This window comes from Phaseolus vulgaris, chromosome 1 (genome assembly GCF_000499845.2).
Source record: "Phaseolus vulgaris cultivar G19833 chromosome 1, P. vulgaris v2.0, whole genome shotgun sequence".
Lineage (NCBI taxonomy): Eukaryota > Viridiplantae > Streptophyta > Magnoliopsida > Fabales > Fabaceae > Phaseolus > Phaseolus vulgaris.
The window spans coordinates 40238551-40255295 of NC_023759.2; the positions used below are offsets into that span (position 1 = coordinate 40238551).

At 32.1% G+C, this 16745-nt stretch overlaps 2 protein-coding genes across 2 annotated transcripts; one reads left to right on the plus strand and one right to left on the minus strand.

The window, feature by feature from the left end:
- Positions 1-3574: 3574 nt before the first annotated feature.
- On the plus strand, positions 3575-8852 carry LOC137816037 (increased DNA methylation 1-like). Its single transcript, XM_068619139.1, has 7 exons — positions 3575-4558; positions 5298-5436; positions 5529-5611; positions 6317-6549; positions 7307-7393; positions 8588-8687; positions 8826-8852. Exons 1-7 carry the CDS (start codon positions 3575-3577, stop codon positions 8850-8852), a joined length of 1653 nt encoding a protein of 550 aa, XP_068475240.1.
- Positions 8853-13376: 4524 nt separating this feature from the next.
- Positions 13377-14682, minus strand: LOC137816185 (transcription repressor OFP11-like). Its single transcript, XM_068619268.1, has one exon. It carries the CDS (start codon positions 14283-14285, stop codon positions 13557-13559), a length of 729 nt encoding a protein of 242 aa, XP_068475369.1. The 5' UTR covers positions 14286-14682; the 3' UTR covers positions 13377-13556.
- Positions 14683-16745: the final 2063 nt, after the last annotated feature.

The window sequence follows — 16745 nt, forward strand, 5'->3', positions numbered from 1 at the left end:
CTTGGTTGAGCAAAGTTCCCAAGGTAATTTTGTACCTCATGGTCGTCAAGATATCCTACACGAAGCTAACAAATGACCTGAGCACCCCGGTCGTGTGCGTGCAATTGGAAAAGGGTTAGAGTTCGACAATTCTTCGAAGCTGCACTACAAAATTCATCCTCCACGGAGCCCAGCGAAGAAGTGATCAATAAATTACAACAAAAAATCATTGAGGATTTAAGTAAGCGAATGCAACATGATTTTGAGGAGCAGAGTCCGTGAATGCGACAAGAGTTTGAGTTGAAGAATTAACTGTTACGAAGGAGTTTCAATGCAGTAGGTTTCTACTCAGCCACTTATGGCTCTCACTCTCAAAAGCACAATGGGGAGTTATGTAGCTCCTACAACATCAGGGGATGTCATTGGCAAGATAAGCCAATGTGAGTTACTTTTAGAGGACGACACCATTTCTCGGGTGGTGGCCATTGGAAAAGTCTTTGAAGGGGTCACTACCTTACATAATGTGGCTCTCCGCCTGATGTGGTGAAGGTGACAGTGGACAAAGTACGAGTTCTTAAACTCGTGTTCCTCTACCTATAGATGAGGTAACTACTACGGTTGAGGTAGTTCAAACATTCATAGCCTGGTCCAAACACCTCATTCGACTAATTCCAAACCCCCAATTTGATTATATTAATTTATATTTATGTATTATATTTAATTTAATAAAAATGTTCTTTATTTTGTAGCACCTTGTTGGAAACCAAGTATGCAAATAAAGAAGCTTTCGGTTTCCATTGACGATCCTATAGCCTCTTTATTAATAATTGCTAAGGCTATAGGTATAAATCTAGTGGAGGATTTTGTGGAATGAAACTTTTTTTAGAAGAAACACTCGCATCCCTCTATACATACACATGACGAATGTGTTAGAGTTTGCAGCTAGCAACCAGGAGCTAAATATAACCATCGTTCAATTTTTTATGATGTAAGTATCTTCCACCTATATCTCAATTTACTTTATTATATTAAATTATTGATTGTGCTTTAACTAATTACTTGTAGGTATTTGTTTGGAGTTTCTATTAATGACGGGAATCAATATGTGTATGGATTCTTGGATCCCTATTTCATTGATCTAACGGAAGCTAAGAAAATTGAAACCTAGGCATACATTCCCCAACACTTTGATTGGAAAGGCAACACAAATATATGTTTCCCCTTATATTAATGAGTAAGTTCAATTATAAGTTGTCAATTATTAGTATTTCATCTTTTAAATATTTTCTAACTATTTTCATGGATGATGCAAGGGTCATTGATAGTTATTTGTGTTATCCGTAATTGATAACACTGTTGTGTGCTTATGTTCACTACACAAGAAGTCAACCATACATCTCAAGCCAATAGTTGAAGTGTAATTACATTATGAACTTTACCTACGTATGATACTGAAACATCTAGTAACAAGATTTTTTCTATTAATCAGGGCATGGCATGGATATAGCATACTCAAAAGTCGACCTAGTGCAAATTATCAAAGCTAACATGGTTGGACCTAAACACTTGTAATTTTTTGTCTTCCTCTCTTCATTGTTTATCAAAATATCAATATTAACTTTTAATTTATATTGAACTGTAGTGTAATAAACAACTGAAAGGCTATGAGTGTGGTTACTACGTTATACAATAGATGGTTATTATTATAAGGGTAAACATTCAACAAGATTGGAAACAGATAATAATATTTAAATTATTCTTTATAATAAAAGTATATGTATGTTAACACTAATTTGAACTTATTTTGTAATGTAATTTTTTACGAATGATCAACCTCTACCTACGAAAGCAATGGATTATGCGAGAAATGTTGGGTCACATACTTCATTAATTTCGATTACTCTAGGATAGCTAATGAATAGTATATAGATTTAAGTGATATACCATGTTTCTAATGTATAAGAATTGGATAGATAGAAATATATATTGATGTTTGTAATTGATTTATCAATATGTATAATTTCATTGTTTAAAAGAATGTGTATCTGTCTTAATTGGTATCTAGCTAGGTTTTTAAATGAACATATTAATTAAAAGGAGGTACACATAAAACAATTTGAACTAAAAAAATACCATAATAGACGTATGGTATTGGCAAAAATCTACATCTATCATGAGACCATTTAAAAAAAAATAAAGGTATGAGAGAGAGGGTATAGACTGCAGTTTGTACAGAAACTATCGTTTATACCCTTCTCTGAATATACTTTGACCATATTTACTCTAAGTATAGTCGACCATTGATTAAAATAATCGTTGTTTGAATATGTTTTATATACTACAGTTTTAAATCGTCGTCTACAAGTTAAAAGTATAAATTACGTGCTGATACAAAATTATTATTAAAAACTTTAAAAACTGTTGTCTAACAGCTTTTTCCTGTGTTAGTTCAAAATAAAATAATCCTATGAAATGATAATGATTAATTACATATGTGCAAATGTTGGTTTTATATATTTCATAGCTGTACTGTTTATTTAACATATACATTTTTTATATTAATTATTTAAATGCATTTAATATATAAATTTATATACACATATATAATTAATGATAAATTTAATAATAATAACATAACGTTTTGTACTATTAATATTTACAGAATTCATTAATTGTTTTTTTTTTCAATATTTGCAATGCGCTTTGAGACAAAATCCTCAATCTAAAAGTCTTAAATTTTACAATATGTTGTTAGTTTCTTTATTTAACTTATAAATTTTATATTAAATATGTAAATAAAATATTTATGAATAATTAATATTAAATTTATTAAAGACAGATAAATTTACTAATATTTATTGAATACATTGAACATTTTACTTTTTTCAAAATTCAAAACCTAAAATTTTCTTACTCAATAGAAATAATGATAAATCCGATAATCCTTTCATGCTATTATACAGTCATATCCAGGTCTACAGTTTATCAAATTTATAAATCTGTCTTTTTTTTACCTTAGAAAAAGTTAAACATTTTTAACTTTGGTCTCAATTTTTTTTAAAAAAAATAGTTATTAAATATTTCTTCTTCCTTGTTAATAATAATAACGCTATTAATTATTAATTAAATAAAAAAAATTAAGTTAAATTAAAATAAAAATTAAAGTAAAATATTTAAAATAGTGAGATGAAATTAAAAAAAAACACATAACAAAAAAAAAATCATAACAAAAATTATATAAATAATAAAGATGCCACATCAGCACAAGATGCGTTGTTGAATGATTACGCATGAAGAGTTACAAAACTCTAACGTAACTGCAGGACCAAAAGTAAAACAAAAAAAAAAAAAACACGGCCCTTGCGTCACATTTCTTAGAGCATTCCTTCATCTGCGAGACACTCAATAAAAGGCATAAGAGCAGCACCCCACAGAAAACCAAATACAGCTGCAAGCTTTACAGACTTTGATCAAGAGCCTCTGAGATTCGTGAAGAATTCATGTAAGTTTTTCTCTTTGAACTTAGATGTTTTTTCAGTGGTTAGCTCTTTTACGATCCTGAGATATTTTTTCGCAACTAAATTTTTTCAGAAAGATGAAGGAGGAAGAAAGCGTGGAAAGCGCGGAAAGCTGGAATTTATCCAATGCGAGGAAGAGGGGGAGAACAGATATAGTGAAACAGGAACCCACAACGAGTCTTGAGGAACACCCGATGGAACAAATTCCCGGAAACCGCAATAGAAACGTGGTTGAGCAAGGGCAATTGGGTAGCGATGAATTACAATCTAATGGAAATATCACGAACCATTCAGAAGATAAGCTTATGGGGCTGGAAATGATGGCCAAACTACAACGCCGCACCAGAGGTTTAAGACGCTTAAGGAAGATACATGGTGTGAATTTGGTGAATCGAACTAATATATGCCCCAGAAGAATAGTTAAAAAGGAAATAGTAGAAGGGAGTGAGCGAATGCCTCAGGGCGAGATGAATGAAGCTGAGAAGGTTGCGGGAAATGAGAACAAAGTTTTGTTTGAGGAGGAAAAGGGTGTGAATACCCTCGAAAGAGTGAAGAGAATGAATTTCTTAAAACAAAAACGGTTTGGTCCAAGAAATACCAGGACACGTAGAAAGCTGAACACAGGAAAACGAACTTTGTTTTCGTGGATGATTGCTTTGAAAACAATAAAATCACGGGAGAAGGTTTATTACATGAATCACAGGAGTAAATGTATATCACTGGGTGGAGAAGCCGTTGGAGATGGCATTCTGTGTGACTGTTGTTCTCAAGTTGTGTCCATTTCTGAGTTTGAATTTCACTCATGGAGGCTACAAATCTTTAATCCATTGACTAGAGGATGCAATCCACTGCAGAACATATGTTTGGGAAGAGGAAGAGGACTTAGTCTCTTGAAATGCATGGCAGAAGCCTGGGATAAGCAAACTGATTTTTCTTCTAAATTGGTTCATGAGGGGAAGGAAAAAAGCGACGACATTTGTAGAGTTTGTGGGGAAAAGGGTGACCTCATCTGTTGCAATACTTGCCCATCAACTTTCCATCGGAGCTGCATGGGTGTTCAAGTATGTACCTTCTTGTAGTTTTAAGAACCCTTTTTTCAAATCATTATTTCATATAATTAACTTATTGTATACGATTATTTCATTCTGCATTTCTGATTAGCCTGTATAGTATGAATTGTTCTATTTTTATCACATTTTTTTTTATTTCTCTTCTGTTCATAATTACATTTTTCTTATTCTACATAATTTTCTATCACTACAAAAAATCATATGTATTTGACTATAGATGTATTTTTGTTTCTTTAGTATAGTTTTTGTGTAAAAATTATTGAACTATAACCAGACATTGAGCCTTTTGTACTCGTTATGTTGGTAATTTTCTTCTCTTGAATATCAAATCAAATTATTCGAGTGGAGTTGTCTGTTTAGTTTCATCACTATACTTTTTGCCTAAAAGATTAATCTGTTAACCAAACTTTGCGCATATGTACTCCATTCCTAACCAATTCTTATAAAATTTTATTATTGAAAGAAATTGACATGAAAATTTATTTTAAATTACCTATATAAATAACTATTCTTAATAGCTTTTAAAAATAGAGACACAAATAGTATAATCTATTTTAAATTTGTTTGGATTGTACTTTTTTTTTATATATGACATTTTTTTACAGTACATCTCATGAGAAGCACAGGGAAAATACATTATTGAACCAAATACTTAATAAACATTTTCCTTTGGTGATTAAAAAAATATTGTACCGAAATATAAACACTTATCTTTTTTTTTTCCTTGCAGGCACTTCTAGATGGTGATTGGAACTGTATGAGTTGCTGCTGCAAATTTTGTGGGTTGTATTGTGGAAAGGTAGAGATCAAGTTTGAAGGGTTTGTCCCGTTTGAGATATCGTCGGAATGCCTTGTATGCGAGAGAAGATGTATGTCCTCTACATACATAATGTATTCTTTTATCACTTAGATTCTCATTTCTGAAGCTATTCATGAACACTGTATTTATCGTTTTTTTTAGATCACCAATGCTGTCTTGCTGCCAGAGGAGGCAATTCTGCTCGTTCCAAAAGACTCTCCTTATGTGGAAACGGATGTAGGAAGGTATGATCTATTTATTTCATGTTCTTCAATCTTATGCTTACTTGTAGATTTATAGTGGCCATGTTATTATGTTATTCTGTCATACTAAGTTGGCTTGTGACTGTTATATGTTTTTGTGTTTTTAAATATTTACAAAAGCTTGTTCTTTTATTTTTTGTTGATTAACGATTTTGGGTTAATTGGTTAATCTTTATTTCAAGTTTGATTTTGTATTTGGACTGCGCTATCTAAATGTTCCATTTTATTTAATTATTTTTTTCAATAAAAAACATGGCTTGTGTTCATCTTTTACTATCATTACAATTTTTTTTTACTTAATTCACATTTTCTATAAGTCAAATCTATCTTTATATATAAGACAAAACCGATGCACTGCACAAGTAACAGTGGGGGCCACACAACTAGAAAAACTATTCGCTCCAATACATTCATCTGGCAAAATATTGCCCTAATGAGGGCAATTTCAACCCTCGCGTAGTTTTTCTCTTTTACCCATCCCAACAATGACAATTTGGAAGCCTACATAATTTTTACATCCACCACATCCTTTATTATTGACAAGACTCACAGTAAAATGTTATCGCATCATTTAATTTATGTAATAGATTATACCTATTGAAACAAGATTTGGTTGTTGTTGTTGTTATTACAAGGTATCCCTAGTGATGATAATCTAACTAATATGTAATTTATTTTGTCTTCCAGATACACGAGGAACTTCAAAAGCTTCTTCGTGTTAAACATGACATAGAGGATGGCTTGTCTTGGTCTTTTCTTTACCCTGAGGATGTTGACCCTAATTTAAAAAGGTTAGAACCCGCTAAGGTTGAATGCAATGCCAAACTGGGTGTTGCATTATCTGTATTGAGTGAGAGCTTCATGCCATACATTGATGGAAGCGGGGCAGATATAATACAAAGTATTGTATACAGTTGTAGGTAAGTTCACTTGACTTACTATGCTCTTTTACGTGTTTTTCAACACTTTCTTAAGCTGATCTAGTTGCAGATTTCACCTTCAGTTTTGGAATACATGTCTAATTATTTCTGAAGGAATAGAAAAATAGGAAAAAAGGATACTGACAGAATGAGTCCAGACAGAGAGTCTAGCTAAATAATTATGGTAATAAGATTTTGTAAAGTTTGTGCTAGATATTTGTTCAATAGAGAAAGTTGATAAGGGATCAAATGCAAACAACCTTCAGAAAATATGGAAAAGAGATCTTTTAGAGAAAATGATTCACTATATATATATATATATCAGAACAGAAATAACAGAACTGAAATAGCAATAGAATTGTCACTCCTCAATAATGATTCTCTTGGCCCTGAGCCTATTGTCAGTCAATGAATCAGAGTACTATAAAAAATACAATGTTTGAATTTTTAAAAGACATGAATGAAGGGCTTAAGGTATAATATATCCAACTTAACTTGTGCTCTTAAAGAGAATATGGGTAAATCCTTGTGCTCATTTGAGGTTCCTGATGAAGAGAATGATGAATAGAAAACTGTTTGAGGTGAGTTGTGCAGGGCATCACAATAAGGATATCAATGCATGGTAAAGTTATTTATTTGAAATGATTTTGGATTTTGACATTCACAAGTGAGTTACGTGTTCATTGAAGATCTAATATCTGCTATTGGGTTGATAGTTTTTTTCTTGTCATGTGTGGTCATTATATATCTTGGTCAGGTCAAACTTCCCTCGCCTCGACTGTAAGGGGTTTATTACTGTGATTCTTGAGAAAGATTATGAGATTATCAGCGTTGCATCAATCAGGTATAAATGTCTATTCAAATATGCTTATAAATGCGTTCATGCAACTTTATATATGTATATGCAAAACGAGATTTGCTGATAAAAATATACATGCATGCCAAACTAAAATTGGAAAATAAATATAACTTGTGAGGCCGAAAAAGAACAAAATTTATTTCCTTTGGTGTTGGATTTCTTTTGGACCAGCTCTCTACAGTGCTGGAATTTGTTTGCGTAAATAGAATGTTTGCATTATTGAGATATCAAAAAAATATCACTCTTGGATATTTTAAATGGTTTGGTTTACTATTTTTGGTTCTTATTTCAGTTTCCAACTGTATGTATCAATATGATTTTCCTTTATGATTATAAATGATTCTGTCAAGACTGGAATTTGCCCATAACAAAATTGCATTATTAGGAGTATAAAGTCTAATTTCTTAAAAGTTTTTCTTAAAGTGTGTATGCAAATGTGAATAGCTTACCATGAAAGGTAAAAAAATCCAAAGAAAAATAATAAAAACTCTAACTAATTACATCTAAATTTTGTCCTATTTAAAATTACTGAGATTGCAACAGGCAATCATTGTAATAATGAGTGAACAAATATGTTGATAGAATAAACTGATACACTATATATAGGTTGTGATTTCATTTTACTTTTTGTTGATAGCTTTACTTAGCCCTTTTCATTTGCTTACCTGTTTGTAGATTATTTGATACTATTATGGTATTCATACTCGACGGATAATTTGAATATTTAGACTACATTCTTTTGAAAAATATAGCTTGAAACGATAATACTATAAGAAGTCAGGAAAAAACAATTCAAGTTTAAAATTCTTTTGTGACAAGATTTTGGCATTCTGTTTGATGAAATGATTTTCAAACACTATTTCTGCTGCTCTATTGTTTAATTTCGGGTAACATGTTTTAGAGTGTTTTGCAAATCAGTAGTATTTGACCTTGTTTACTGCTATTTTTAAAAATTTGTTTTCTGTGAATTTACTTTCTTCGGGTATGGTTAGATATGCTCTATCCTTATTGTTCAATTCCTGCCCTACTGCTAAGAATCAATTTCCGTTCTACAAAGTTATTGATCTTTTTTATGTCACCTGTGCATGACTGCATGCTGGGAAGAGTGAATGTGTATTTTTTTTTTTATCAGCAAGAAACAACTAAAATGTGTATAATGATGATAAATTTGTTAAATAGGATTCATGGGAACCAACTAGCAGAGATGCCATTTGTTGCAACTGTTTTTGGATATAGGAAGAAAGGAATGTTCGCACGGCTTCTAAAAGTAATTGAATCGGTGAGTTCCTTAAGGTTATTTGTCTCTTACGTGTGCTCTATAACATTGTTCACAAGGTTTTGAAAAATTATCCGCAACGTCAAGATCATTTTAGGTTTTTGTGACTGTATTGTGGCTGAAATTGTCCTAATTCTGCAGATTTTTGTAAAATATCAAAAGTTGTAATGAAACCGCGACTATAATTAATCTACATTTTATTTTGGTTTTGCTTACTTCAAAATTAACTTGTGTTTCTATGATTATTACTATTTACCAGGTACTCAGGCACCTCAACGTTGAGTTATTGATCGTACCAGCCGTGAAACAAGCAAAAGAAACTTGGGTTCGTTCCTTTAGGTTTGAGCCACTTGATTCGAGAACCGAGAGCATAATAAAGGGTGTGAATCTGTTGGTGTGTCGTGGCACAGAAATGTTACAGAAAAAGATACCAAAGCTTACATAATATTCCTGGTGAGAATTTGATTCCTACAAAAGGTGCATTTTATTAGAGACTGGAAAATGTTCTGTATCCCTAATGGACGCACACACTAACACAGTTCCAAAACCCATTTTGTGTGTCACGCACATACTATTGCATAAGCAAGTTGACACATTTCTTTTTTCTATCTAGGTTTGTGGAGGGTGACACCAAGATACAAATCAAGTTCAATCTCAGAGGATAAACATCATTCTACATAAGACTACTCTTTCTATTTTATCATTTGGCGGACGAAACTATTTTACATTTAATGTTCTGTTGTAGACTTACTACCTTTGTTTGGAGTTATTGTTAATTAACAATATGGACACCAAAAAGCACTTTTTAGAACTAAAGAAAATTAAGACAATTTGGTCATTTGTGTGTTTCCTTTCAATTTGGTCACTAAGACTAGATAGGACCTGTCATATTTAAAAATGATGAGGAGCCTAAGTTTTTGAGCTGATGAACTCAAAGGTTGGTCTTGGTGTCCAACCGAATGAAAGGCTTCCATTTTCTTTGTGAATGATCGTCCTAGGAAGTGTTTGAAGTGTGATCTAAATAGATAAGGTATGATCCTAGGTTTCAACGTATTTATTGTTGAATGCTGTTAGTTTTCATGTAAAAGGGTTATGGTGCCCTTGTGCCCTTCTAATAAAATTTTCAAAAACGAGAGTGAAACAAGTTTTTTTTTTATCAGAGAACCATTATAATGGTAAAATATAGTTTGTAGGTACATTTTAAGTAAATATATTAGTTACATTTTAAACTTATGTTAGGATTTTAAGATATATTGTTTTTAAACAATTATAAACATTTACATAATTTTCGTTTTATTTTTCCCAAAATGGATTAAAATAGTATTTTATTATTTTTATGTCCTTAGTTAGCAATGTGTGGATGTGGTTATATAATTAGTCTACATTCTTATTTTTTTGGCATTTTCTAATTTATATGATTTATATAATATTTTCTTAATTTTATTTTTTCTCTCTTCATTACAAGATCTATTAAACATTCTTATCTTTTGTTTTCTTTAATTACTTTTATAATTGTTAGAAATTGATTTTTACACTTTTTTATCATTTGTTTAAAAATCCAAATATATAATTGTTTTAAAATCTCTCACACACTTATGAAAGTATAGCTTTAAAAGACAACCTTGGATGAATAAATTATGTTTTAAAAAATTATTTTATACTTTATTATTTTAAAAAAAACATATTTGAAGTGTCTTAAAACACAGTATCAACTAAAAAATGTAACTCAAGTGACTTTTAAAAGGAAACTTTAATATTTAAAAAATATATATAGTCATATATGTTAAAACACAATTTTGACACCGCTTTTCGTTAAATAAAGATTATACTTTAATACACTGTTTATCCATATTTTGTATTTATCTTTTTAAAATCTATCTGTTTTCGTAATTATGAAATATACATCTGTATAACAGTTGGACTTAGTTGTGGGTGTTGAAAAATATAAATATTACTTTGTCCTAAGTGTGAATGTGCAAAGATAATTAAACATAGTTGGGATTTGGTTATGAAGATTTTTTTTTGGCAGATTTTGCTGCTTTTAATTCTTGAACTAGGGAATAAATGTTTTCTTCATTTTGTTTGGTTTCCAAGTCTGGTAATCCTTAATTGCTTGGTGATTTCAAACCAACTTTTTTAGTGGGTTGTTTGTATGAGATAATATCAAAGTTATTACTCATATTGAAAAAGGTGTTAGGTAAGATTATTGATAATAAACAATCGATCTTTTTTGAATGAAAGAGTTTAATGGATTATGTTCTTGTTGGTAATGAGGTGTTTGAGGAGGCTAAGAGGACGAAGAAGAATTGTATTTTTTTTAAGGTTTATTATGATAAAGCTTACGATTATGTGAAGTGAGATTTTATTTATTACATATTAGAAAGGCTTGGATTTTAAGATAAGTGGATCTTGTGGATTAAATCTTATCTTGAATCTATTTCGGTATCTGTTTTTGTTAACGGAAGCCCGACAAAGGAATTTTTGTCGTTGAAGGGTATGAGACAATGTGATCTTCTCACTCCTTTCTTGTTTCTTATAGTGGTTGAAGGTCTGACAAGAGTTTCTAGGAATGCTGACAATTTTGAAATGGTAGATAGTATGGAGATCGGGAGTAAGAAGGTTAGAGTAAATATGCTTCAATATGCGGACGATACTTTGTTTTTCTGCCATGTGAATTCTAAAAGTGTGTTTAATATTAAGGCGATATTAAATTGTTTCGAGCCAGCTTCGTGTTTGTGAACTTCTTGAAAAGCAGTATCAGTATCGAAGGGATGAGAGTGGATGCGTTCTAGATTCAAGATTTTGCGACTATTCTTAAGTACGATGTAATGAAAGTTCCTTTCAAATACCTGAGATTGCCTATTGGGATGTCATAAAAGGGAAGCGTTTAGGAACCATGACTAGAATCAAATCCAGATTGAAAAGATGGAAAGGGAAGAATTTTTCTATGGTGGAAGGATTTGCATATTAGGTTGAAACTTCTTCAAAATGTTCCTATTATTTTATTTGTTTATTTTTCTGATAAAAGAAATGAAATTTACCTATGTAAGATACAAAAACCTCTAGGGCATATATTAGTGGCAGCAGTTGGCATATCCTAGTATTAACAATTTAGACTGTTCCTACACCAAAACTAGTATTATTATTTGCATGTTCCCACGCAATTAAGTTTTTTTTATGGTAATTATTAAGTTCCGCTAAAAAATACTATAAACTTATTTTTTTATTGTCTTGTGCCGCTGCCCCTGTCTAGCTGTTTTCCAATTCTTATTTTCTTATCTGCATGTGGCGTTTTCTGATCTAGCTATTCACTGTCTGGATGCAAACCATTGCATTCGTACAATCAAAACACGATTACTCGATGAGCCAATACTATAATTTATTCAAATATATTCACCTGTCACAATTTCTTATAACTATGAAACACTTTGAAGACTTAATAATAATATTATTAATAACCAAGCTACTCTAACGACAAGCTGGAGGTTGAGACTGAATTTCAACCTGCAAAACGTCTTTTATGCCGATCTGATGGAACCTGACTGGGATCTCTGCTATATATATATATATATATATTGAGTATGACACAAAAATAGGTACACTGGCATTTCAGCTCAATACAATCATGATTCTTCAACATATTAAAGACAAAATAAACTTGTGCTCCTATGAAAAAACCCTGCAAAGTTCAGAGTTCAGACCATTTTCTGGTCTTTCTTCTAATTCAACCAGAAACTGCCTTGTTATTTCCCAAGATAGCCCAATCTTGTTTTCTACATAACATTTTAAAATTTCTCAAAAATTCTGAATTCCCCAAACGTAGTGTATATAGTGGAAGAATGAAAGAGAGTTTTCCATATATGGTAAGCGAGTCAGTAAATTATTATATTAATTTTGAAAGAAGTAAAAACATTCGTGTTTTTTTTATCAGAAAAAACATTCGTGTGATTGTCTATAAGTGATGAAAGTTTGATCTAAAAGTTCGTAAATGTGATTACTTAAGATAGTGTTGGTTGGAGTGAACCTGATCTAAAATGTGTATATTAAATGGTCAATTACAAGATGTGTATATTAAATGTTGAAATGTTCGGAAAAAAAATGTATATTTCTTCTGTGACCGTACTTATTACATCTCGAACTTTTACAAATTCATTTAATAATATTTAAAGCTAACTTGACAATTAAATAAATATTTAACAGGATCATAGATATAATTATTCAATGGCTAATATGACAACCTTCAAAATTGAGATTAACTCCTTTTCACACAAACATACAAAATCATTCCTATTCATATTTTACAACCTTTACGAAATAGAATGACTGATATATAGAGTAGAAAAATAAACTTATAATATTTTGTAGAGTAATTGTATATTTACATATCTTTTCTAAAAATATTACTTCACAACTCTCTTTATTAATATTACAAAAAAATATAAATATAAATAAATTTAAAATTATTATTATTATATTAGTAGAAAGAGTTGATAAATGCTTGTTTTTTAAAAGAGATGTGAATTATTCATATAGAGAAAATAAAATGTTGAAAAGATGCATAAGGACATGGAATGCATGGCTAAGGGGACCAACTTTGGGATCGGGTTCAGGTTTCCATTACCCACAGACCTTCACAAAACAAAAAAAACAAAGAAAAATCAAAGACGTCACTTCCCAACTAAATAAATTAATTAAGTAGCAAAAATTGCGAAACAGCGCATTAGTTAACAAAGCCAACATAATTATGCGGAAGAAAACTTTATAATGTTAATTAATTCTTACAAAATGTCGATTATACCACTAATTAATCTCTACCTGGCACCCACGTTAAGTTTTTTTCAACTTACAGATGCACATGCAGCTTCTCAACAGTTACTGTATCTGAATCGAACATCCATCACCACCGACGGCAACGTCGCCGGCACCGGGATCCTGCGGCGGAGGAGAAGAGAGAGAGATGAGGCTGAGAAGAAGATCAGAAAAAGCGCAGAGGATGAACTTGTGAGTGCTCCTCGGGTTGAGCGCGAGGTAGCAGAGAAGAAGCTCGTGCAACGCTTTCCAATTGGCCGCCACGTCGATCAACTCGGGGCGCGCCGCCACCATCTCCTCCATGGAGCGGCGGAAATCTGCGTAAGGGTTCGGCGAGTACATCTCCACCGCAACGCTGCCGTCAAGCGCAGCTTTCGCCTTCTCGTCGACAGTGGCGACGGGTTTTTCAAGCGAGGATGAGGAGGTGGCCCAATCGGCGTCGGTGATGGTGGATTCGACGATAGAGTTGGAGCGGCCGGGGTCGGTGAAGAAGAAGCGTTGGGAGACGAAGGCGGAGGCCAGGTCAGCAGGTTCGGGTTCGGGTTCGGGTCCGAGGCTCTGGAATGGGTTAGTAGGATCGTAGTTGAAGTTTTTGATCGGGGACGGTGACGTGGCGGATTGTGATGGAGGGTTTTGATTTTGATTTTGAAGAAGGGTTGAAGAGGTGGCGGTAGGGTGAGATTGTGGTGTGAACGGTTGCATGGAACTTGAGAAACATAGGTTCAAGTTCAAGCGGCTAAGGTTGTTTCTTTTTCTTCTTCTTTCTCCGGTTGGCAGCATGTTTGGCATCATGGCATGATCGGTTTAGGTGAATTGTGAAGAAAGAAAAAAGGAAGAAATAAGGTATATGTATTATAAATTTGATTGCATGGATGAGTTAAATTATTTCTTTTTTCCGAAAAGAAAAAGGTTGAATGAAAGAGAAAGGGATTCTGTGGTTTTGGGGTTCGTACGATTTCAACGGTGACGGGACAGCAGTAGAACGAAGTGGTATTAAAATCGGACCCACTGTCTTCGATCAACCATTGCTTTCGTCTAAGGCGCGTAGCTGCACGGCCTCAACAGTTTTTGTCTCTCTACTTTCTACCCAGAAAGAGACACGAGAAAAAGGGGATTTTTTTTACATTCATTTGTTATCATTCACATGAAATTTAATTAAATCAGGTTAGTTAAGATTGTTCTAAGTGTTATTCAGTTTAAGTTTCAATTTGTCTTGTAATTATTCCAGATTTATTAATAATTAACGCAGGTTTTTATTTATGGGGATATCAAAATGAAATTTTAATTTTGTTTGAAAATAATAATAATAAAAGCATTTTAGAATTACAATATTGTAAATTGTGAATAAAGGGAAAAAATATAAAGAAAAACCAGCATGATTTGATATCATGATTGAAGAAAGAAAAAAGCAGAAGAATTGTATATTTTTACACGTATGTGACATAACTAAATATGATAGTTAATTCTAACAGTAAAAACCATCTAAATGCAAGTTAATATCCGTCAATATGAAGAATCTATGTGATACATTATCAGCTTTCAATATAGAAAATGAAAAGTTCAGAGTCTTGTATAGATATCAACAGGTATAGATATTAACAAGTCACACTCAGAGTCTTTCACATAAACTATAGATTATTTTATATTTATTTTAATAATTAATATTCATATATAACTATATTTTAATGTAAAATATTATTGAAATTTAATATTTATATCGATTCTCATTTGAGCAACCAGTTCTTGCGCTGCATAACATAAAACAACCCTCAAACTAGAAAATAGACCTTCAAACATGTTAACGTATTCTTCTAGACCTTCAAACATGTTAACGTATTCTTCTTTTATTCAACAATTTCAAACAAGTTAAATGAGAGATTTGGAGGCAAAGGAACAATATTTTTTTAAAGAACACTAGTATTGATCGAGTAGAGATGTTCGTTGTACCCTCCTGAATTTGATCGAACACATACTAATCAAAGTCCAAGTCAAATATATTCTATTTCAGCCTAAATCGTGATAAAACTGAGCATGTTGACCTGCTCCACTCTGGCAACCCGAGGTCCAGGCCGAGCATGCCAACCTTCTCCATTTTGGTTGCTCAAGGTCCATATCAAGCATGTTGACCTCCTCCATTTTGGCAAGGTCTAAGCTAAGCATAACGACCTTCTCCATTCTAGCAGCTCAAGATCCAGGGCGAACATGCTAACCTCCTCCATTCTAGCAGCTCGAGGTCTAAGCCAAGTAGGACGACCTTCTCCATTCTCTTTACCGTCCCGAGACTAAGGCTAACCAAACACGTCCAAAACGCGATAAAGTGGGCTTTGATCTAATTCAGTGATCTTGTTAAAATAATGTTAGGAATAAGCAATCTCATCACAACATAATTAATGTGTTTTTAATGCACAAAATCTCGACCTTTTTAAGTGCTCTGATTTAGTTACACTGTATCCCTTATAATATCACATAAATGCCTCGAGTAATATCCCTTATAATATCACATAAATACTCCGCATAATATCTTTGATTATATAACATAAATGCTCTAATTTACTAGCACAATATCCCTTATTACACTATAGAAATACTTCATGATATTTATATTTTATGAAAAGATATGATAAATGGTGACTTTAACACCGAGAGAAACCAGGGTCAAAGATCCAAGCCCATGAAGGCTTATAAATACATAACCACTCACAGGAGTACTCTAGACTCATACCTTGCAATATATTCACTATATACATAGAAAGTTATGCTCTTACTTGAGGGTCAAAGTGTTTTCTACATGTGGAGTCCCCCTTTATTCTTATGGAGCTGATTCACTGAAGCTTGAAAGGAGACTATTCGGAACTTACCCGGATTCTTACCGACCTTGAACCAGTGAGAACATTCGTATTGACTCAACTAAAGGCATAAGCATAGATTACAGGCCAACTCTTTTTACATATTTTTAATTGGTTGTAAGTGTTAAAAGTGAATTGAAGAAGTATTATTATTTTGATTGATATTGATATAATTAAATAAGAATTTTTAATATTTAACTTATTAACAAGAAAAATATGAAAACATTAAAAAGAAATAAAAAAAGAGATAAAAATAATTTAGTAAAGAAAATAGTAGATTAATAAAAATGAGTGGGAAAGAAAATGTTACAAATTTGTAATATCATAAAAATTAAACTAACATACATTTTCGGAGACTAATTTCACATTAACTATTTTATGTGGATTAATAATTTTGGAAATAAAA